This window comes from Mandrillus leucophaeus, unplaced genomic scaffold, assembly GCF_000951045.1.
Source record: "Mandrillus leucophaeus isolate KB7577 unplaced genomic scaffold, Mleu.le_1.0 Scaffold74, whole genome shotgun sequence".
NCBI classification, from domain to species: domain Eukaryota; kingdom Metazoa; phylum Chordata; class Mammalia; order Primates; family Cercopithecidae; genus Mandrillus; species Mandrillus leucophaeus.
Genome location: NW_012108030.1, coordinates 1,637,762 through 1,660,436, shown reverse-complemented (window position 1 = coordinate 1,660,436; position 22,675 = coordinate 1,637,762). Strand labels below are relative to the sequence as shown.

Sequence of the window (22,675 nt, the reverse complement as noted above, 5' to 3'; positions counted from 1 at the left end):
AGGAGGGGAAGGAGAGGGAGGAGGGGGAGGGGGAGAGGGAGAGGGAGGAGGAGGAAGAGGAGGAGAAGAGGGAGTGGAAGAGGAAGAGGAAGAAGGAGGAGGAGGAAGAAAAGAAGATGAATAAGAGGAGGAGGAGGAAGAGGAGGAAGGGGAGGAGGAGGAAGAGAAGGAGGAGGAGGGGGAGGAAGAGAAGGAGGAAGGGGAGGAGGGGGAGGAGGAGAGGGAGGGGGAGGAGATGATAGGACCCAGGTGGGAGAGGTAGGGAAGGCCCAGGGAGAGATATGCCTGGCACTATTCTGTCCAGGGACACCTCTCCACCTTGTGTCTTGAGGACAGTCTTGCCCGCCTGCCCTTTCTTTGCGTCCAAGTTGCTATGTATCGCTTTCCCTGTCTCTGTCTCTGTTTCTGCCTCAGTCTCCCTCTTGGTTGGTCTCTGCACAACCCTCAATGCATTAGTCATTCTGGCACAAAGAGGAGAGCCTGGATGGATGACAATGGAGGGAACCCAAGTTAAAGTATTCAGGAGGGAGTCCCCTTTCCCCAACTAGCGTCTCCCTCCTCCAGAGCCTGGTCGTTTCTGAGCAGAACTCGTGGAGGCTGTGTTTGAGGAAGGACAGTCCCCTCACACCATCTGCCTCCTTACTGCCTCTCTTTGGTTCTTTTTGCTTTTAGTTAGAGTCTGGCTGTGTCCCCAGGCTGGAATGCAGTGGCGCGATCTCAGCTCATTGCAGCCTCCGCCTCCCGGGTTTAAGCGATTCTCCAGCCTCAGCCTCTCGAGTAGCTGGGACTACAGGTGTGTGCCACCACACTTGGATAATTTTTGTTTGTTTGTTTGTTTGTTTTTTTGAGACAGAGTCTTGCTTTGTCACCCAGGCAGGAGTGCAGTGGCGCGATCTCGGCTCACTGCAACAACCTCCGCCTCTGGTTTCAAGTGATTCTCCTGCCACAGTCTCCTGAGTAGCTGGGACTACAGGCACCCACCACCACACCCAGCTAATTTTTGTATTTTTAGTAGAGATGAAGTTTCACCATATTGGCCAGGATGGTCTCAATCTCTTGACTGGTGATTCACCCACCTCAGCCTCCCAAGGTGCTGGGATTACAGGCATGAGCCACTGTGCCCGGCCTAATTTTTGTATTTTTAGTAGAGACAGGGTTTCACCATGTTGGTCAGGCTGGTCTCGAACTCCTGACCCCAGGTGATCCTCCCACCTCGGCCTCCCAAAGTGCTAGGATTGCAGGCGTGAGCCACCACGCCTGTTCTCTCTGATTCTTGACCCCTCCACCTCCATCCTTATCTCTGCACTTCCTATCTCTGCCAGCTGTGTCTTTATATCTCTGCATGTCCCCGACTGTGTCTCTGTGTGTCTTTGGGAGGCCAAGCTGGGCATATCATGAGGTCAGGAGTTCGAGACCAGCCTGGCCAACATGGTGACACCCCATCTTTACTAAGTCTCTCCTTCTTTTCAGGGTTTGGGTTCTCCCTCAGTCTGTCTCTATCTGTCTCTGTAAAGCTCTCTTTTAGCCTGTGTCTTTCTCTTCCTGTGTCTGGCCATGTTTTTGTGTCTTTGTCCTGTGTAACTGGCAGGTCCTGGTCACCTCACCTGGCAGGAATCCTTCCCGTACTTCTCATCCCCGGCACACAACATGTTCTGGGTGATCTGGCCAGGGTAGGCATGCTCACACTCCTCACGGGGCACCAGGTGGATGTATGCACACTGGATGGTGTCAGGGAAATCACCTGTAAGGAGAGAGATGGGCCATACTCAGCCCAGGCCTTGCACTCCCCACATCCTCCCCAGCCATCCCCCAACCCCTATAAGTCCTCCATCCCCTACTGGTCCCTCTTTTCCATTGGTTCCCCTCTTCCTGTTTGTCTCTCATTCTTATAGCCCATTTCCATCATACCTGCCTCCTAATTGGTCCCTCTTTCTATCATTCTTCCCTCCCATTGGCTGTCTTCCTCATTAATAGTCTCATCTCCAGGAGTCCTCATTTCCTATTGGTTTTCCTTTTCTCTTAGGTCCCTCCTCCACTTTTCTCTCTTCCACTGGTCCCACCTTCTTCAGTAGTTTCAGTTGACCTGGAGGTCTCTGCCTCTATTAGGCCCTCCTCTACTGTACCCCTCCTGCTCAGTAGTCCATTCTTCACTGGACACTTCTTGCTCATTGATTCATCTTGATGGGTCACTCTATAACTATTGGTCTTTTCCTAAGTAGCCACGTCCTCTCCCACTGGTTCTTCCTTTCTATTGGTTCTTCATCCAATGGTCCACCTCCATCATTGGTCCTTTTCTAACTGTCTCCACCCTCCCTCATGGGTCCTCCCTTTCTACTGGCCCTTCATCCAATGGTCTGCCTTCCTCATTGATCCTTTCCTAACTAGCCCTGCCCTCCCTCATTGGGTCTCTCTTCCTATTGGTCTGCCTCCCTCCTTGGTCCTTTTCTAACTGGCCTCACCATCCTCCATTGGTTCTCCCTTCCTATTAGCTCTTCATCCAATGGTCCACCTCCCTCATTGGTCCTTTTCTAACTTGCCCCATCCCCCACCCCACTGGCTCTCCCTTCCCATTGGCCCTTCATCCAGTGGTTCACCTTTCTTATTGGCCCTTCACACACAGGCCCACCTTCATGGTTCCTGCTGATCTATTGCACCTGTTTTTTCCTCTAGTGACTCCTCTGGACCATTGACCCTTTCCTCTTAGTCCCTCTTCCATCAGCTCTACCCCCATTTACTGTCTCAATTCACGTCCTTCAGTCTGCTCTTGTGCTTTATTGGTTTCTCTTCTATCAGTTTCTTCTCCACTATTCCTTCCTGCTCTTCAGTGAATCCTAATCAGTCCTCTTTGACCTCTGGCCTCCTTCCTGATTAGAGTTTCCCCACTGACCTTCCCTATTCATTGAACCTTCATCTTATGTTCCATCTCTCCCATGCTCTTCACCCATTGGTCTACATTTTCCATTGGCTATTCACTCATTGGCCCAGCTCCCAGATTCACCCTCCCTCCCCCTTGACCTTTCTCCTATTGAAACCTTGTCCCATTGGTCCTTACCATTAGCCCATCTTCCCATGGCCCCTCACCAGCTGTCCCACCCTCTATCTTTTGGCTCACTTCCCCCAGCAGCCAGTAGCCTGCTCCCCACCAGCCTCCCACTACTGACCATCTGCTGTCTTGCCCCAGCCCAGGATGTGGCAGCTGGTGGTGTTGGCTGAGCAGTCCCTCTCCAGGGGAAGGGGCTGGATGAGTTCAGAGAGCTTGGCTGGGCGTGCCAGGCGCAACAGCATGATGTCCTGGTCGTGGGTGGCAGCATCGTAGCCAGGGTGGATCACAGCCCGGACAACAGAACTCTGCTCCTGGGAACTCTCCCTTTGCCGAAGGTTATGCTTCCCCAGGAAGACCTGAAGATTCCTGGGAAGGAAGAGGGCTGGGTCTCACCTGGAGCCCTTGGGCTACAGCTGAGGCTTCGGAGAGGGCTGAGAAGTCATGAATCAGCTGGCCTGCTCCTCCCACAGTCTTCCCCAGCTGAGTAAATGGCAATTCCATCCTTTCAGAATAATCTTGGGGGCTATTCTTCACTCTCTTTATCTCATGCCCTACATCCAAGCTGTCCAGAAATGCTTTTGCCCCTCTGAAAGCATATCCAGAATCAGACCACATCTCACCTTTCCCATGGCTACCATTTTGGTTTGAGCTGCCTTTTCACTTCTGACCTGAGCTAGAGCAGTAGCCTCCTCACTGGGCTCCCTGCTCTGTCTCTGGCCCCCCACAGTCCATCCTCCACAAAGCAACTAGAAATATTTTAACAACATAAGTTGGTCCCGTGCCTCCTCTGCTCAGCCGCTCCTATGACTCCCATCTCACTCAGAATCAAAGCCAAAGTTCTCAACGTGGTGCACCAGGCCTTGCAAGCATTGTCCCATCATCTCTCAGACGTCTTCTCCTTCCACTCTCCCCTTCCTTCCCTCTGCTCCAGCCAAACACCAGCTTCCCCGTCTTGCCTTGAACACAATAGTGGTCTTCCCACCCCAGGGCCTTTGCACTGCTGTTCCCTCTGCCAGCAAGTCAGTCCTCCAAGTGTCTACATACCTCACTCCCTCACTGCCTTTAAATGTCGCCTCTCAGGGAAGCCTTCCTTAGTGGCCCAATTAAAATACAAATACCTATTCCAGTAGGCAATTCCTATCTCCCTACCCTGCTTTCTGTTCCACCAGAGAACCTATCACAATCATCTGACATGCTATATCTTTATCGTTAAATATTTACTCATTGTATTGTTTCTCCTCCTTGCAGAGCAGTGGTGTCCACTAAATGCTACAATGCCATGTTCTCTATCTGCACTGTCCAGAGGTGGCTGGGGGAGCCACAAGCTGCAGGTGACTGCTGAGTATTTGAAATGTGGCTTGTGGATTTTCCATTTCATTCATTTCAATATAATTTGCTGTATGTGACTGATGGTTACCACATTAGACAGTGCAGCTCTAGGATGTCAAGATGGGGATTTTTGTTCTATTCAGATATAGTATCTCCAGTGCCTTGATCAGCACCTGGCACATGATAGGTATTTGATACATATTCCTGAAACAAACAGAGAGTCACTCCCTTGCTCAAACGTCTCCCATGGCTCCCCATTGTCCTAAGAATAAAGTCTGGGATCCTCCACTTGGCACTGGAGGCCCTGTGTGGATCTGGCTGTAGTCACTTTCCAATCTTATCTCCCAGCACCTTCTGCCACCCAGTGAACGGGAAACTTTCTTTTCTGAGAATACTCAAGACGGTTCTCACCTCAGGGGCGTTATCACTGCCTTTCCTCTGCCCTGAACACTCTGTTCCCATCTTCCTGCCTCCACTTGGATTTTATCTCATCAGAAAGTCCTTCCTGACCCTCCTCCATCTAAAGTACATACCCTTATTCTTTTCCTCCATAATTTGTAATTGTGTGGGGTTTTGAAGGGTTTGCTTCTTTGTTTTTTTGAGACAGGGTCTCGCTCTGTCGCCCAGGCTGGATCTGCAGTGGTGCTCTGTAGATCACAGCTCACTGCAGCTTTGAACCTCTGGGCTCAACTGATCCACCTGCCTCGGCCTCCCAAAGTGCTGGGATTACAGGCATGAGCCACCACGGCCACCCCAATTTGCTTCTTCTTTCTTTCCACTGCAACCTCTGCCTCCCAGGTTCAAGCGATTCTCCTGCCTTAGCCTCCCAAGTGGCTGGGATTACAGGAGCCCACCACCATGCCTGGCTAATTTTTTGTATTTTCAGTAGAGACAGGGTTTCACCATGTTGGCCAGGCTGGTCTCAAACTCCTGACCTCAGGTGATCCACCTACCTCGGCCTCCCAAAGGGCTGGGATTACAGGCGTGAGCCACCGTGCCCGGCCCCCACTTTGCTTCTTAGATAACTGCTTGTCTGCCCCGTTCTGTCCTTGTGCTCCCGAGGGCAGGGATGATGATGTCTCATCCATTGCTGAATCTCCACTGCCCAACTCGAACGTGGGACTTAGCGGGGCCCTTAGTCAATATGCATCAAAAGAATGAATGATGGTGGTGAGAGTCATCCCAGGTCTCCTTGGGGTTGGGGGAACCATCCCAGGGATTGTCACTTGCCATTTCGCTGCACCTCAGTTTCCTCATTTGCAAAATGGTGCCAAGAGTCCCTTGTGGTGGGCATTCTGGGAAAGGTGTGTAAATGGCTTCACTCAGCACCTGATTGGTAGTTAGCATTAAACAAGTGGCAGCTTTTGTGAATCTAACTCGTGAGAATCAGCACCTGGGGTTTTCGTCCTGGGCCCTCCAGTTGCTCCAACTATGCCAGCTTTTTGGATGATCTCATCTCGTCCCATGGCTTTAAATATACCTGTTTGCTGACGCTGCCTTCATTTTAACCTCCAGCCCTGACCTCTCCTCTGAGCTCCAGAGGCCGCCCCGGCCTCCCTGCTGGGACATCTCCCAGGCGTCTCAAACTCACCGGGGCTACAGCAAAATGTCAGACGCTCCCCTGCCCACACCCAGCCTGTTTCTCTTTCCCTCTCCCCCAGCTCAGAGAAAGACGTGGCAAAACACCCAGTTGTTCAGGACAAATACCCAGAATCTAGCCCTGCTTCTTTCCTCTCCCTCCTGTTCCTTGTTGCCAAATTCTGCTGGCTCAGTCACAAAATTCCACATCCCAAGATATTCAACATCCCTCCATCCCCACTGCCACCGCCTGGGTTCAAGCCACCCTCTCATGTCGCCGGATGAAAGCAACAGCCCCCATGTGGGCCTCCCTCCCTCTTCTCTTGCCCAGTCCACGTTCCACGTGGTAGCTTGTAAAAATGTAAATCAGGCCGGGTATAGTGGCTCACACCTGTAATCCCAGCACTTTGGGAGGCTGAGGTGGGCAGATCACCTGAGGTCAGGAGTTTGAGACCAGCCTGGCCAACATGGTGAAACCCCGTCTCTACCACAAAAATTAGCCAGGCAAGGTGGTGCACACCTGTAATCCCAGCTACTTGGGGTGCTGAGGCAGGAGAATCACTGGAACCTAGGAGGCGGAGGTTTCAGTGAGCTGAGATCATGCCACTACACTCCAGCCTAGGTGACTGTGTCTCAAAAAACAAACAACAAAACAAACTGCCCAGTGGCTTCCTACTGTGCTCAGAATTAAATCCAAATGCCCATCATGCCCTGCAGGTTCCCAAATGATCCGATTCCCCCATTAGAAGGTAAGTTCATGAAGACAGCAATTTTGCTTGTTTTTTTTTTTCTTTTCCACTGCTATGCCCGCAGGGCCTGGCACACATTAAGTACTCAATTAAGCAATGGCCGAATGCACCTGGCTATCAGATGGCCTCGTGCTGGGATGGGAGGATGCCTGTATCACCTCCTGCCTGACATCTACAAGACACAAGACACCCTCGGGGTTCAGTCGCATCCGCTGTTCATTTATGGCGTAGACTCACGGTTTTTTGCAGTGGGCAGCTGTGAGGACCCACAGTGGATGGATAAGGACCCCGCCACACAGCAAGTGACTAGAGGTGTAGAGAGCAGCTTGGTAGGGATGAGATGTCTTGTCGCAGGGTCCGCCATGCACCAACTTATTCTGAGCCTCTGCCCAGGCTGAGGGAGAGAGGATCTGAGTCAGAGAGGAGTTCTGGAGAAACCAAGCGCATCCCCCTCAAGATGAACTCCAGTCAAGATCGGTCAGGTGCAGTGGCTTCTGCCTGCCTGCAATCCCAGCTGAGGCAGGAGAACTGCTTGAGCCCAGGAGTTTGAGACCAGCCTGGGTAACACATTGAGACCTTGTCTCCACAAATAAAATAAAAATAAAAATAAATAAAAATTAGCAGGGCATGGTGGCATACACCTGTAATCCCAGCTACTTGGGAGGCTGAGGTGGGAGGGTCACTCGAAACCCAAGAGTTCAAGTCAGCAGTGAACTATGGATCGTATTGATCGTGCCACTACACTCCAGCCTGGGTAGCAGAGCGAGACCCTGAAAAAAAAAAAAAAAAAGAAAAAAAAAAAAGAAAAAGGAAAAAAAGCTTCTCTGTATTTCCATTCCCAAACTTACCCCATTCCCATTGCAAACCCAACTGTCTCCCCTATCCCCGGGCTTTCTCCAACTTTCCAACCTACCTCCTACCTCTTCTGCATTTAGATCCCCATCCCTCAAGCCAACCCCACCCCAAACCCTCATATCTTCAAGCCCACCTCCCACCACCCTCCCCATCTGTATTCCCCACCCTTAGCCTAATCCCCAACGTCTTCCTCATTTCAAAGCCCCCCAACCCCAACCCTGTGCATATCCCCATCCCCAATTCCAGCCTCTTCTCCATCAACAAGCCCAGTCCTGTCTGTAAGCCTCCCCCATCCAAATGCCCTTTCCCCACCTGCAGCGACCAGGCTCAGCACCACCATCAGCTTCTTCATGGTCGCTCCTGAAAGGGGAAGCCACATGGTCCATCAGTCACTGCCTCGACCCTCCCCACATCCCTCTGTCTGCGCCCTCCGCATCCTCTCCTTCCTCCCTGGCCTGCTACGCTTTCCTGCCTTGACCTCTGTCCTTCCCGTCTAGCCTGCTGATTTCTTCTTCCCCAGCCCATATCTTCCATCAGAGGAGCCCACGAAAACAGTGCCAAAGAGAATTCAGACCTCCGTCCACTGGTCCAGTGACTCATGGCGAGATTCTGATTAAATCTTTCTACTTTACTGGGCGTTGATTTGCCTTCCTGTAGACAGGAGAGGGTTACCCTAGGGGGCCCTAGCGTTCTTCCTCTGTATTCAGAGGAAGATTTTTCTCTGAACCCGGCTCTGTGCTCAGCGGTCACCCACCCCGCCCGCCCGGCAGGTTCTGTGGTGCCTGTGATCTTACCTGCTGCAGGCCTCCGGGCCTCTGGGGATTCTTGAGTGCGGGGAAGGAACAGCTTCGAGGCAAGGAGGCAGAAAGAGTTAGAAACGCGGGGAGCCGTGGGGAGAGAAGACACTCAGATGCAGTGGCAGAGCTAAGCGGAGGACGCAGGGGCCGCGGAGCCTAGGGCTGCAGGGACTGCCAGACACACACCCCCAGCTCCCAGGCCTCCCTGGAAGAGGCTGGTTCTGTCCCCAGATGCTTCTGGAACGTCCTTTTAACCCCTGTCTCTCAGGTCCCTGAGCAAGGAGACTGGCTACACCCTTTTCCTCCTTACCCAGGCCTCCCACACACATTCCTCCCTCCCCCATGCTCTGCTCCTGGTGACCCCTGACCAGGCCTCCAGGGAGGGGAGCACTGGTCCCTGAGTGCAGTGGGGGCCTGGACTCCTGGGTCTCAGGGAGGAGGGGTTGGGGGCCTGGACCCTTGGGTCTGAGGGAGGAGGGGCTGGGAGCCTGGACTCCTGGGTCTGAGGGAGGAAGTGGGAACTTGGACTCCTGGGTCTGAGGGAGGAGAGACTGGGGGCCTGGACTCCTGGGTCTGAGGGAGGAAGTGGGAACTTGGACTCCCAGGTCTGAGGGAGGAGGGGCTGGGGGCCTGGACTCCTGGGCCTGTGGGGTTTGAGGGAGAAGGGGCTGGGGACCTGGAATCCTGGGTCTAAGGGGCTGATGCCTGGACTCCTGGGTCTAAGGGAGGAGGGGCTGGGACCTAAACTCCTGGGTCTGAGGGAGGAGGGACTGGGGCCTGAATCTGAGGCAGAGGAAGTTCTAGTCGGCTCAGTCCTTAGACCTCCAGGTCTTGGAGAAAGCAAGTGTCTGAAGACAAATTCCGGCCTCTGGGGCAAGCAGATGGTGCTCCAGGCCTCCCTGCACCCCCAGCACTCTCTGTGCCACCCAGGGACCTGCAGGCCCTCACTCCGGGCTCCAGAGCCCTCGGGCACTGGGAACCAGCCTGCCCAGGTTCAGTGGGGTTGGGGTGACTCACACACCTGCCCGTAGGTCCCTGTGTGTGCTGCCTGCCGACCTCCGTGTCCCCAGGAGAGAGCGAGCCAGCCCAGCAGGGAGACAGCGTGTGTCACCACACTGGCCCCCGCCCCTGCCCCGGGCTGGGGAGCCGGCCAAGGCGCTATGGGGAAAGGGCCCAGGAACAATTGGGCTTTGTCCGCCCCCAGCACCCCAGTGCCATGCTCCCAGCAGCTCCGCGCCTCAACCTCTCTTCCGGCGGGCAGGCGGGAGGGCGGTTACATCAATGGCTTCCTTTTGTCCCTGTCTGACAGTCCTCCTTTGCAGTCTCTGACTGCCCACCCGGCCCTGACTGGAGATTTCGGCACTCTGCATCCTCCTGGTCCCGCTCCTCCAAGCCTGCCCACCCCTGAGGTCTCTCGCTGCATCTGTCTCGCTGGCCGTGGAGGGGAGGGGGCTTCCATTTCTCTCTCTCTCCCATCTCAGTCTCTGTATTTGTGTCTCTCTACTTTTTTCTCCACTTTATTTTGTCCCTGTCTCCCTCTCTCTTTTTTCTCTCCCTTCATCTCTCTTTCCTTCCTTCCTTCTTTTTTCTTTTTTTTTTTTGATGGAGTCTTGCTCTGTTGCCCAGGCTGGAGCGCAGTGGTGTGACCTCGGCTCACTGCAGCCTCTGCCTCCTGAGTTCAAGCAATTCTTCTGCCTCAGCCTCCTCCCGAGTAGCTGGGATTACAGGCACCCACCACCATGCCTGGCTAAACTTTTTTTTGTATTTTTAGTAGAGAAGAGGTTTCGCCATATTGGCCAGGCTGGTCTAAAACTCCTGACCTCAGGTGATCCACCCACCTTGGCCTCCCAAAGTGCTGGATTACAGGTGTGAGCCACTGTGCCCGGCCTCTCTCCCTTTCTTTCCCCTTGATTCTCTGACTCTCCATGTTTATCTTCTCCTGGGTCTCTTCTTAGATTTCCCCGGGGAAAGCACTGTGTGTGCCCAGAAGGGAGTCAGGTTCCTCAGGAACTAGCGGGGATGATTCCCGAGCGATGAGGAGGCTAGCAGGATGCAGGAGGACTTGAGGACTTATTGATGAGATGCAGACACACAGTGAGGAGTGTGGAGTTAAGCGGAAATCGGAGAGCACTTGGGAACGACGCGGGGCTGTGATGAGATGGTGGTGCCGGGCAGCGGCAGAGGAATCCGGGAAGACTTAGGGAGGTGCCTTTGAACTCGGGCCTAGAAAGCTGAGCCAGGCGTAGGTCAGGAGGAGAGGCTGTGAAAATGCCTGGCCTGGGTGCACATGGGAAACCTCAGGGTGCACATGGTTGGGGTGGTTGGTATGGGCTGGAGGGTGAGGGTGTGTGTGGCAGAGTGGAGGGAAATGAGGAGGGGGACGTCACTGGGTAATAAGGACAGTGATAGGAATGAGTCTGGCTCAGCACCTGCTTGGCCTGAGCATTACAGGTCACTTTTTAAAAACTTCTTTTTTCTTTTGAGACAACGTCTTGTTCTGTTGCCCAGGCTGGAGTGCAGTGGCACAATCCTTGCTCATGGCAGCCTCAACCCTCGTGGGCTCAAGCGACCCTCCCACCTCAGTCTCCCCAAGAGCTGGGACCACAGGCATGAGCCCCTGCTTCCAGCTAACCCTTTTATTTCTCTTGCATTGAATCTAATTGTCATCTTGCATTGCCCAGCCCCCATCACTCCTGAGAAGGAGACTACTCTGGTGCTCAGTATCCTCTCTGGGTGCTCCCTCTCACACTTGGTCCCCACTGACCTCAGCATCTTCTTCTCAGGACCTGCCATCCTCACAGACAGCAGGTCTGATGTTGCACAGCCCAGTGACCAGGCCCTAACCCTCTGCCTCCTCTCTCTGGGGCATCCCTTCCTCTCTGTCCCACACCCCCAACCCCAACTCAGAGCTGCACCCTCTCCCACCTGGACCAGGATCCCTCTGTACTCTGTATCCCTCGCCTGATCCCACAGAGGCCATCCTGTGCCTTGTGCTGACCTTCCCCCTCCCCTCACAGCCCTGCCCTGGCTCCCCATCTCTCTTGGGACCAAGTCCCAGCCCCCCAGCCTGGCGTTTGAGGACCTTTAGCATCCAGAGAAGCCCTGGCTGATGAAATGTGATGCCAAGCACGCATGCACATTTATGTTTTCCAATCACCACACTTTTTTTTTTAAGTCAGAAGATTTTTTAAGTGTCCTTACCACAAAAACTAAGGGTGTAAAATAATGCATATGTTAAATAGCTTGGTTTAGCCATTCCACAATGTATACATACATATATCAAACATGATGTTATACACCAGAAATATATACAATTTTTACCTGTCGATTAAAAAATTAATTTAAGGCCAAGCGTGGTGGCTCATGTCTGTAATCCCAGCACTTTGAGAGGCCAAGGTGGGTAGATAGCTTGAGTCCGGGAGTTCATGACTAGCCTGGGCAACATAGTGAGAAACCATCTCTGCAAAAAGCAAAAAAATTAGCCAGATGTGGTGGTGCACACTTGTAGTCCCAGCTACTCAGGAGGCTGAGGTGGGAGAATTGTTGAGCCTGGGAGGTCGAGGCTACAGTGAGCTGTGACTGTGCCACTGCACCCCAGCCTGGGCAACAGAGCGAGGCCCCTGACTCAATAATAATAATAGATAAATTTAAAAGAAAGTAAAAATTAAAAAGAAACAGGAGCAGCTAATTCTAATAGTTCATGGAATTCAATATATCCAAAATATTATCATATTAAATAAAAATAAGAAAATTAGTAAAGGGATTATTTGCCCTTCTTCCTTTTTGGCACCCTGAGTGTTTGGAATCTGTTGTGTCATATATATTTACAGATGTCTCAGTTGGAGCTCATTTTAAGCCATCAAGAGCCCTGGACATGGCTGGACAAGGTGGCTCATACCTGTAATCCAAGCACTTTGGGAAGCAGAGGTGGGAAGATCACTTGAGCCTAGGAGTTCAAGACCAGCCTGGGCAACATAGTGAGACCCTATCTCTCTAAAATAAATAAATAAATAAATCACCTAGGTGTGGTGGCACACATCTGTGGTACCAGCTCTACAGGAGGCTGACGTGGGATAGTTCCTTGAGCCTGGAGGCCCAGGTTGCAGTAAGCCATAGTCATGCCACTGCACTCCAGTGTGACAGAGCCAAATCCTGTCAAAAATTTTTTTAAAAAGAGTCCTGAGTGGTGAGTGGCCCTCACACTGCATGACACAGCTATGCCTACATCTCCGTGTGGCTCCAGCTTTCTAGAACACATCAAGCTTCCCTGACCCATGCCATGCCCTCTGGCCTCTGGCCCTTCACTGAATGCTATTCCCTCTACTTCTTGAGACGGACTCTCATTCTGTCGCCTAGGCTGGAGTGAAGTGGCGTGATCTTTACTCACTGCAACCTTTGCCTCCTGGGTTCAGGCAATTCTCCTGCCTCAGCCTCCCAAGCAGATGGGATTACAGGCACATGCCACCATGCCTGTATTTTTAGTAGAGATGGGGTTTCACCATGTTGGCCAGCCTGGTCATGAACTCCTGACCTCAGGTGATCTGTCCACCTCGGTCTCCCAAAGTGTTGGGATTACAGGTGTGAGTCACCACACCCGGCCTATTCTGTCTTCTTAGCATGTTTTCCCCACCTTTTCCTGGCAATAACCTGTCCTTCAAGTCTTTGCTTGGACATTACCTCCTCCAGGAAACCTTCCCTGAACACCACCCAACTTCCACCTACTCATTCTCTCACGTAGGTTCCCACAGCAGGTGTCTCCCTCAACTCACCCTGGACGGGGGCCACCTGGATTGACATTCGTCGTCTCTTCCACTGGACCATGAGCTCCTTGAGGGCAGGTACGGGACTGACTCATCCCTGTGTCCCAAGCAACCACACAGGACCTGGCCCAGAATCAGCCTTAGGAAAGACTGATCAAATGACTAAATGACTTTATCACACCCACTCCCACTTTACAGATAAGAAAACTGAGGCTCAGAACAGGAAGTTCATTGCTCAACATCAAACATCCAGGAAATGGTGGAGCCTGAATGGGAACTCAACTTCCGACACGGCAGTGGATGTGGCCCATCCCTTGGTGGCCTGGCTGGGTCTATCTTATGACAGTACGAGGGGAGTGAACTCGGGAGGAATTGTTGAGAGCTGGGTGGGGAAAGAAGAGAGGTGTTAGGCTGTGGGGAGTGGAGGGACTTTGAAGAGAAAGAAATTCCTAACTCTACCACTTCTCTAGTGACCTTCATGGTTTGCCATCTCTGCATACTTTGAATGCTTATTTACTGGATATTTTGCTCCAGATTGACTTGCTCTGCAAAAATCTTCAATAAATAAATTCTTTTGTCTGGGTGCAGTGGTTCACACCTGTAATCCCAGCACTTTGGATGGCTGAAGTGGGAGGATTACTTGAGCTTAGGAATTAGAGAGCAGCCTGGACAACATAGTGAGACCCCATCTCTAAAAAAAAAAAAAAAAATTCAGCCAGGCGTGGTCCCAGCTGCTCAAAAGGCTGAGGCAAAAGGATTGTTTGAGCCCAGGAGATTGAGGCTGCAGTGAGCTATGATCATGCCACCACACTCTAGCCTGGATGATACAGCAAGACCCTATATCAAAAAAAGAAAAAAAATTTATAAGGAAACTTCGTGAGACTGTAAGCAGAAAAAAGTGCCAGAAGTCATAAACGATAAAAACCAATGCCTAGGCCAGGCGGGGTGGCTCACGCCTGTAATCCCAGCACGTCGGGAGGTCGAGGCGGGCGGATCGCCTGAGCTCAGGAGTTTGAGACCAGTCTGACCAACATGGTGAAACCCCATCTCTACTAAAAATACAAAAATTAGCCGGGCATGATGGCAATCACCTGTAATACCAGCTACTTGGGAGGCTGAGGCAGGAGAATCACTTGAATCTGGGAGGCGGAGGTTGCAGTGAGCTGAGATCGCACCATTGCACTCCAGCCTGGATAACAAGAGCAAGACTTCGTCTCAAAAACAAAACAAAACAAAACAAACAAAAACTAAAACCAATGCCCATTGAAGGCTTACCCTGTGCCATAAAATGTTTGAGTGCTTTCTGTATATTAACTTATTGAATCTCTGTAATAACCCTAGAAATAGGTGCTTTTTCTCCCACTTCAAGGATGAAGGAACAGGGACGGGGAAACTAATGAGCTTAAAGGAAAATAGCTTGTAGGGGCTAGAACTGGGATTCGAACCTAAGAAGCCAGGATTCGGAGCTAATTCCTTAACTACCACACTAGACTCCTTACCCAAAGAAAAATGAATTACTTAAAAAAAGAAAATCAACATTAGTACCATCTCAATCATTGCAAACCAATCTACCTGTACCTTGCATATAGGAGAGCAGAGGGCCAGGGCCGGGGATCTCCGGGCTGACTTAGTGCAAAGGCAATGTTTTGTTACTTTTAAAAATTCTAGATTGAATATTGCAGTGGTTTGCAGAAGAGAGAGAAAATGTTGATAAAACTTCAGGGGAATGAGTGGTCGAAAATTTTTGACATTCTTTAAACTTGACAGGCCCAGAAACAGAAGGGGCTGGGGACCTGGACTCCTGGGTCTGAGGGAGGAGGGGCTGGGGGGTCTGGACTCCTGGGTCTGAGGGAGGAGGGGCTGGGGGGTCTGGACTCCTGGGTCTGAGGGAGGAGGGGCTGAGAGGGGGCCTGGACTCCTGGGTCTGAGGGAGGAGGGGCTGGGGACCTGGACTCCTGGGTCTGAGGGAGGAGGGGCTGGGGACCTGGACTCCTGGGTCTGAGGGAGGAAGGGCTGAGGACCTGGACTCCTGGGTCTGAGGGAGGAGGGGCTGGGGACCTGGACTCCTGGGTCTGAGGGAGGAGGGGCTGGGGGGTCTGGACTCCTGGGTCTGAGGGAGGAGGGGCTGGGGGCCTGGACTCCTGGGTCTGAGGGAGGAGGGGCTGGGGACCTGGACTCCTGGGTCTGAGGGAGGAGGGGCTGGGGGGTCTGTACTCCTGGGTCTGAGGGAGGAGGGGCTGGGGGGCCTGGACTTCTGGGTCTGAGGGAGGAGGGGCTGGGATCTTGGACTCCTGTGTTTTGTGTGTTAGCCTCCAACATGGGAGAATCAGAATTAGTGGCTGCAGAATTTTTGCAATATGACAGGGCTGGGGTGCCTGGGTTAGGAGAGACTCAGAGGGAGATGAGATAAGGAGAGCAAGGATCTGGAGGATGTTGGTGGGGGCAGAATTCTGGGAGAGAAACAGGAAGAACAGATAGGAGGGGCGCGTCCTGGGCTAGAGTGGCTCCTCGGTCAGCAGCGTCTGAGGTGTGACCGCACAGAGGATCTTTGATGTTAGAAGGCTGGGGGTGTGGCCAGGCTCTGAGTCACAGAGGACTCCTCCCTCATCCTACCCCCTTCCCGAGGTTCCTTTCCCTCCCTTCTTGGGGAGCAGGTGCCACCGTCTTCCTCCAGCATTGTTCGCTCACTTCTGGCAGACCCCTGTGGGACCCCTGTGTCCTGTCTACCACCATCCCAATCCCTCTGAAACCCGCCTGGCTCCCTCCTCACTTGTCACTCGTGAGATATTCAGAAACAATTTCACACCCCTTCCCACGGCGATGAAGTCTGAAGTCGGCCTGTTCTCTCCTCCCTCCTCCCCTCCTTCTTCCTCTCTCCGTCCTTTCTTCTCTCTCCCATGTTACAGGAAGGAAAAACTGAGATCTGGGAAACGGAACTATACCCTGGAACAGGGCGGGCAGGACCAGGGCTGAAAAGCAGTCACAGTTTTCTTTCTAGGCTCCCTTCCTGAAAGGTCTCCTCTCTCCAACCGCAGATCTTCAGACTTTTTTTCCCGCCTTTATTTTTCATGTTATAAAAGCACACATTCAAGGAAAAGTACACAGAAAGAAGGAGACACCTCATGACGACCCCAGTATGCAGTCTGGGACATGTGTTTTCAGATTTGATTCTGTGAATATTTTATTTTTTATGGTTAAGTTCACATACATATATATTTTTGTCTCTTCCTTTTGTCATTTAGCATATAGCCTAAACATTCTTGCATAATACTAACAATTCTAAGAATCATTTTTAATAGGTTTATAATATCATTGTGAGCTAGGCGTGGTGGCTCACGCCTGTAATCCCAGCACTTTGGGAGGTCAAGGTGGGTGGGTCATCTGAGGTCAGGCGTTCGAGACCACGCTGGCCAACATGGTGAAACCCTGTCTCTAGTAAAAATACACAAAAAATTAGCCTGGTGTGGTGGTGCACACCTGTAGTCCCAGGTACTTGGGAGGCTGAGGCATGAGAATCACTTGAATCCAGGAGGCAGAGGTTGCAGTGAGCCAAGATTGCATCATTGCACTGCAACCCGGGCAACAGAGTGAGACTCTGTCTCAAAGAAAAAAAAAAATCATTGTGCCAAACCAGACTATTATTTAAGCCATCCAGTACTTTTGGAACATGTTTGATGTTTTCACTTTATTTCTGTGATAAATAATATTATGATAAATTCAAGTCTTGTTCTACAGTTTGGATTTTTTTTTTTTTTAATAGGTTCTTCCTAAGACTAGCGTTACTGGATCAAAGGTGGTGAATAAGGGTCTGGGTGTACGTTGACCAGCTGTCTTCCATCAAGATTGTAGAACGTCCACTTTCAGTGTTTGAGTGTGACGGTCTCACTGAGTCTTCTCCAGCACTGAGGGTTTTGTTTCCTTACTTGTTTTGGTTTTAGGTCTTTACCAATTTGATTGGTTTACAAACAGGGCATGAGGTTTAAGTATATCTCTGAGGAAAGGTAAAGTCAAATATGACTTTACAGGTCATCAGCATCCTTACTCCTGTGCATTTTCTGTTCGAAGCACACAGTTATTTAACTCTTGGTGGGGTGTTAGCGATGCTTTTTCATGGTGTCATTTATCCACTTGGTGAACTTGCAGACTTGAGTGTAGACTCCTGGGTCGTTGGGTTGGCCGCAAGGGAAAGTTCCCCAGGACACCAGACCTTGCAGGGTACCTCTGCACACCAACGGTCCCCCCGAGTCACCCTAGAGGGAATACAGCTGGAGATTAACTTTGGCTTCAGATCAAAACCCAACTCATTATCATACATTCCTCAGTTATCGGTCTTTGTCTTGTAGATTATGGACTTCCACCCCACAGCCAATGAGAAGAGACTCATTGTCTCTGGGGACCAATGGGAGAGCTAGTGCTAGGAACATACTAGGTCCTTTGAAGACACTGGTTTCACCCTTGGCCAATGAGAGCAATTGCAGAGAAGGGGTGGGGTTTCCAGATCAGACACTCTTTATTTTCCAATGTTAAGGACCCTGCTCCAAGCTAGTGGGAGAAGAAACATCATCTCCAAAGCGTGGATGCATGCCGTCTTGCACGGGAAAGGGGGACACGATGGTCTCGGAGACCAGGGTCAAGACCAATTACATAATTTACAGAGCTTGGTGCCAAATGAAAATGCAGGGCTCTTTGTTCAAAAATTATTAAGAATTTCAAGACAACAACAGGAATGCATTAGACTAAGTTTGAGACCCTTCTGAGTGTGGGGCTCTGTGGCAGTGCAGAGCTTGCACATTCATGGAACTGGCCCTTACCAGGGGAGAAGGGGAACACCCTGTTCTCTAGGACAGTCATCTCTCTGCCATCACCTCTATCCCTAACACTCACTATCCCACATCCCCTGAGAGCCGAAGGTGCAGATGTGAGCAAGGAGGATGGGTGTGGAGAGACAGAGAGAGTTGGAGGTGGAGAAGAAAGAGGGAAAAGAGAGAGAGACAAAGAGAGATGGGGAAGAGGGAAAGGGTATGGGGAGAGAAAGAGACAGACAGATGGGGGTGGAGAAGAAGGAGGGAGAAGAGAGAGAGACAAAGGGATAAGGGAGAGGGGGAGGGTGTGGGAAGAGGAGAAGAGAGAAATGGGGGTGGAGAAGAAAGAGGTAGAAGAGAGAGACAGAGAAGGGGGAGGGGGGAAGGTGTGGGGAGAGAGATGGGGTGGGGGTGGGGAGAGGAGAGAGAGACTGGAAGAGAGGAAGAGAATAAAAAAAGACAGAGATGGGGGAGCAGGTGGGGAGAGGAGAGATAGAAGAAAGAGAGAGAGAGACAGAGTAGAAAGGAGGGGGCAAGGAGAGAAGAGGGAGAGAGATGAAGAGAGATAGAGAAGTGGGAGGGGAGAGAGAGGAGAGGGCCAGAGAAGAGACAGAGAGACAGGAAAAAAGAGAGAGGAGGGGGGCAGGGAGAGGAGAGAGAGGCAGGGGAGGGGAGAGAGAGAAGCGAGAGAAAGAGGGAGAAGAGAGAGAGCAGAGAGGAGTGTGTGGAGAGACAGCAAGGGAGAGAGAGAAAGCTAGCTCAACACAGAGAAAGAACAAAGAGGAAAAGGATGAAATGAAATTATGTCACAAAGAGAGATGGGGGAAGACCGTTCAGAAACAGAGAGGGGATGACAAAAGGCCAGGAAGAGGGAACAGGGACGAGGTGGAGGGAAACAGTGTTTTCCCCGGGACCAGGACCAGGGTCAGTTGAGTGAGTCATCAGCTTCAGGCACAAAATCTCAGTAACCGTAATACATAATACTTCAGTACAGTATTTAACAAAATCAAATGTAATTCACAAAACTGCATGATGGACATCGTATCCACATTTGAAATGAAGACAGCGCCAGTACAGCGCTGTGCTGAGCCATGCTGGCCCCTACAGCGAGGGAAAATTCAGTAAGAGTCACCTGCTCTTTATTTAAAATGGAAACATTTTATCCATCATGGGCTTCTGCGTTAATTTTATTTTTTATTTTTAAATATCGCATTATGATGTATCTCAATCACTGAGGTTTTTGGTGCCCCCTTAAGGTTTGGGCCTGGGACCAGCACCTCACTCTCCTTCCCTGGTCCCGCCCCCACTTTCTCACCCCTATTAAACTCTCTGTCCCATCCCCAGGGCCACATCGACCCCTAAGTAAGCTCCCACCCCTGACCTAGGCAGAGAATGAGGTGAAAAAAGCTGAGGAGGCCGGGCCTGGGGGGAGGGCAAGGCCAGGCTCGGTGCCCAGTCACTTGGGTCAAGCTTTGACCCTGGGGCATGCAGACAGGGTACCCAGGACTGGGGAGGAATTGAGGGGGAGAGTCTCACATTGCAGGCGTTTTTCTTGGAATTGGGGATGCCAGCGCACAGCATGGAATTTCCCAGCATGTCCTTATAAACCTTCGTGCAGTCCTGGGAGGAGATGAGCTTGACATCCACGCACATGAGGTCAGAGGGAAAGGTCACTGCAGGGAGGAGCAGGGAGAGCTGTCAGTCAGAGAGGATGGGGTGAGGGCCAGAAGGGCTGTGGCCCAGACTCCTGGGTCTGAGGGAGGAGGAGCTGGGGCGTGGACTCCTAGGTCTGAGGGAGGAGGGGCTGGGGTCTGGACTCCTGGGTCTGAGGGAGGAGGGACTGGGGATCTGGACTCCTAGGTCTGAGGGAGGAGGGGCTGGGGGTCAGGACTCCTGGGTCCGAGGGAGGAAGGGCTGGGGGCCTGGACTCCTGGGTCTGAGGGAGGAGGGGCCGGGGGCCTGGACTCCTGGGTCTGAAGGAGGAGGCGCTGGGGCCTGGGGCCTGGACTCCTGGGTCTGAGGGAGGAGGGGCTGGGGTCTGGACTCCTGGGTCTGAGCGAGGAGGAGGGGCCTGGGCTCCTGGGTCTGAGGGAGGAGGGGCTGGGGTCAGGACTCCTGGGTCTGAGGGAGGAGGGGCTGGGGCCTGGACTCCTGGGTCTGAGGGAGGAGGGGACTGGGGTCAGGACTCCTGGGTCACTGAGGCCACCTACCATCTGGGCTCGTGGTAGTGCCCCAGCCAGAGACAGTACAGGTGGTTCCAGGGGGTTCGCAGCGGGAGGGCAGCCTGACTGGCTTCACCGTGGATGACAGCCTGGCCCGGCTATTGAGCTTCACGAGCATGAGGTCATTAACATGGGTCTGTGTGGAGTAGCCAGGGTGGCGGAATGACCTCGAAGCCTTGATCCTCTGAGCTTTCCTGTCGCCCAGCGTATCACTGCCCAGGTGCACGGTGTAGTCACTGGGAGGAGAGAGTGACATTCAGAGATTCAGAAGAGACACTGTGACAGAGAGGGTGTGCAAAGACCCGGGGGTGGGGAGACAGAGACCCAGAGAGAAGACGGGGGACAGAGACCCAGAGAGGGGAGGGGGGACAGAGACCCAGAGAGAGGAGGGGGGACAGAGGCCCAGAGAGAAGAGGGGGGGACAGAGCCCCCAGAGAGAGGAGGCGGGACAGAGACCCAGAGAGAGGGAGACAGAGACCCAGAGAGAGAGGGGGACAGAGAGGGGGGACAGAGGCCCAGAGAGAAGAGGGGGGGACAGAGACCCCAGAGAGAGGAGGCGGGACAGAGACCCAGAGAGAGGGAGACAGAGACCCAGAGAGAGAGGGGGACAGAGACCCAGAGAGAGAGAGAGACAGAGAGCCAGGGAGAGAGGAGGACAGAGATCCAGGGAGAGGGGGTCAGAGACCCAGAGAGAGGAGGATAGAGCCGTAGGCACAGAAAGACAGCCGCCCCGGCTCCCCACCTCTCCATAGGGAGTTGGAGATGCTGGCGCACCTCCAGCAGAGCCTTGGGCGGCACCTACTTCATCTTGCAGTGGGCGGCAGTCAGCACCCAGCGCTCATTGACCAGGACGCCTCCGCAGTGCAGCTGATTGCCACTGAGCAGGGCCACCTGCCATGGGTGGGAGCCTCTTGTACATGGGGCACCATCAATAATCTTGTCACCCTGGGCTGGATGGAGACATGGAGGAGCATGTGGGTAGCCAGCCTCAGGGGAAGGCTGAAGCTGCACCTCAGGGATTCCCAGAGTCAGAGATGGAGAGAGACAGATGGAAACGCGTGGAGAAATACAGAGAAAGCAAGAGACAGGGATAGAGACAGAGAAGGAGCCCACCCAGAAACCCAGGAGGTGCATCTCATTGGGGGAACCACAGAGAGACACTGAGCACAGGAGGCAGGGCCTGGAGGGGACAGAGACCCCTGAGGCAGCAGAAGCAGGAAGAGCAGGGGCTTCAGCCGACAGTCTGGTCCTCCCAGGATGGAAGCTGTTTGAGGAGGGAGGGGTTCTGACTCAGGGACTCCTTGGAGAGGGTCAGTGGGGGCCCCGAGGTGAGGTCAAGCTTCCCAGTCCAGTTTTCACCTTCTTGTCCGGCAGTTCCCAGGGCTAACGATAGCAGTAGGATCTGCAGGGGCAGGAGAAGGGATCCTGCCATGGTGCCCTGCTGAGCCGCTCAGGGGCTGCAAGGCGAGGAAGGGCCTCTCCTGCTGGAGCTGAGAAGGAGAAGGCAATTCAGGCCCAGCCCCTCCTCCCTCAGACCCAGAAATTTCTCTGGCCTCTCCTTCCTCACACTCAGAACTCCGGACCCCTAACCTCCTCCTCCCTCAGACCCAGGGGTCCAGACCCTCATCGCCCTCCTCCCTCAGACCTAGGAGTCCAGGTCCCAGTCCCTCCTCTCAGAACCAGGAGTCCAGACTCTCAGCCTCTCTTCCCTCAGACCCAGGAGTCCAGGCCCCCAGCCCCTCCTCCCTCAGACCCAGGAGTCCAGGCCCCCAGCCCCTCCTCCCTCAGACCCAGGAGTCCAGGCCCCCAGCCCCTCCTCCCTCAGACCCAAAAGTCCTGTTCTTCAGACCCCTAGAGAGCCAGGAATCTAGGCTCCGATCTTGCCCCTCCCTATGGAACCCAAACTTCTGAGTCCGTAGTTCCTTTTTCCCTAAAAGGCCCCAAACTGCAGACTTCCAGGCCCTCACTGCTCAGGACCGGGAGTCCAGGCTGCAGGCCCTGCCTCTCCGGAGCAGAGTCAGGCTTGGAGCCAGCATCGCCCCCTCCCCTCAGGTACACCCTTGATGAAGCCTCTTCTCACCTCGAGAGGATCTGATGAGATCCAAGTTCGGACTTGGGCTGGCACACAGCTGGGCTCCAAGATCCCCAGCCGTCTGCTGGGCGGTCCTCTTATACCACCCCCCGCCCCACGCCCGGCCCCAGTGCCCTGGGGTGCAGGCAGAGCTGACTCTGGGACACCCCCGCCTGCTTTTGAGGTTCTGGCTATCTGGAACCCCTGACGCAGCGAGAGCAATTGGCACCACTGCACTCTCTCTCCACCCTCCCTCCGAAGGACGGGCGGTGCCCAGCTCCTGCGCCCCCGCACGTTCCGGTCCCACAGTCCCTCCTGGCGGATCTCAGGGGAGGCACCCGGTGCGCTGGGTCTGAGGGGCAGGAGCGGGATTCAAGGACCGGCTGAGCTCAGGGAATAGGCTCTGGCTGAGTCCTTCTTTGGGGCCTCTCCTGTCTCAGCGTCCGGCGTGATTGGATTCTTTCTTTCT

The 22,675-nt window shown here is 53.1% G+C and overlaps 2 protein-coding genes across 6 annotated transcripts in view; both read right to left on the bottom strand.

Moving 5' to 3' along the window:
* The window catches only part of KLK6 (kallikrein-related peptidase 6), a 10,791-nt gene extending 1,247 nt beyond the window's left edge, over window positions 1-9,544 (bottom strand). The window contains exons 1-6 of one of the 3 annotated variants that reach the window (XM_011965943.1): window positions 9,373-9,544; window positions 8,349-8,400; window positions 7,867-7,914; window positions 6,937-7,093; window positions 3,162-3,409; window positions 1,605-1,741 (exon numbers count right to left, since the gene is read on the bottom strand). In XM_011965943.1, coding sequence (XP_011821333.1) covers window positions 1,605-1,741; window positions 3,162-3,409; window positions 6,937-7,093; window positions 7,867-7,906 — 582 coding nt within the window. In that variant the 5' untranslated portion in view covers window positions 7,907-7,914; window positions 8,349-8,400; window positions 9,373-9,544. Of the gene's footprint in view, window positions 1-1,604; window positions 1,742-3,161; window positions 3,410-6,936; window positions 7,094-7,866; window positions 7,915-8,348; window positions 8,601-9,372 lie in introns of those variants that run through there. The other 2 variants (XM_011965945.1, XM_011965944.1) reach the window with 2 other exon arrangements.
* A 6,609-nt stretch (window positions 9,545-16,153) lies between these two features.
* Window positions 16,154-22,430, bottom strand: KLK7 (kallikrein-related peptidase 7). 3 transcript variants are annotated; one of them, XM_011965940.1, is made up of 6 exons: window positions 22,216-22,430; window positions 21,495-21,625; window positions 20,938-21,085; window positions 20,124-20,371; window positions 19,450-19,586; window positions 16,154-17,361 (listed from the first exon to the last, which is right to left on the bottom strand). In XM_011965940.1, exons 2-6 carry the CDS (start codon window positions 21,565-21,567, stop codon window positions 17,206-17,208), a joined length of 762 nt encoding a protein of 253 aa, XP_011821330.1. In that variant the 5' UTR covers window positions 21,568-21,625; window positions 22,216-22,430; the 3' UTR covers window positions 16,154-17,205. The 3 variants fall into 3 exon arrangements, with proteins under 3 accessions (XP_011821330.1, XP_011821332.1, XP_011821331.1); XM_011965942.1 differs by lacking the exon at window positions 20,938-21,085 and having other exon boundaries at window positions 22,216-22,424; XM_011965941.1 differs by lacking the exon at window positions 21,495-21,625 and having other exon boundaries at window positions 22,216-22,424.
* Between the last annotated feature and the right edge of the window lie 245 nt (window positions 22,431-22,675).

Bases quoted from the DNA above. Each gene is read 5' to 3' on its own strand.
- KLK7 (XM_011965940.1), bottom strand. From the start codon at position 21,567: ATGGCAGGATCCCTTCTCCTGCCCCTGCAGATCCTACTGCTATCGTTA. The intron at 20,372-20,937 runs GTAGGTGCCGCC...CTCTCCTCCCAG, and splicing joins GCCGCCCACTGCAAGATGAA to TGACTACACCGTGCACCTGG. The intron at 17,362-19,449 runs GTGAGACTCTCC...TATTCCCTCTAG, and splicing joins CCAAGAAAAACGCCTGCAAT to GGTGACTCGGGGGGACCGTT.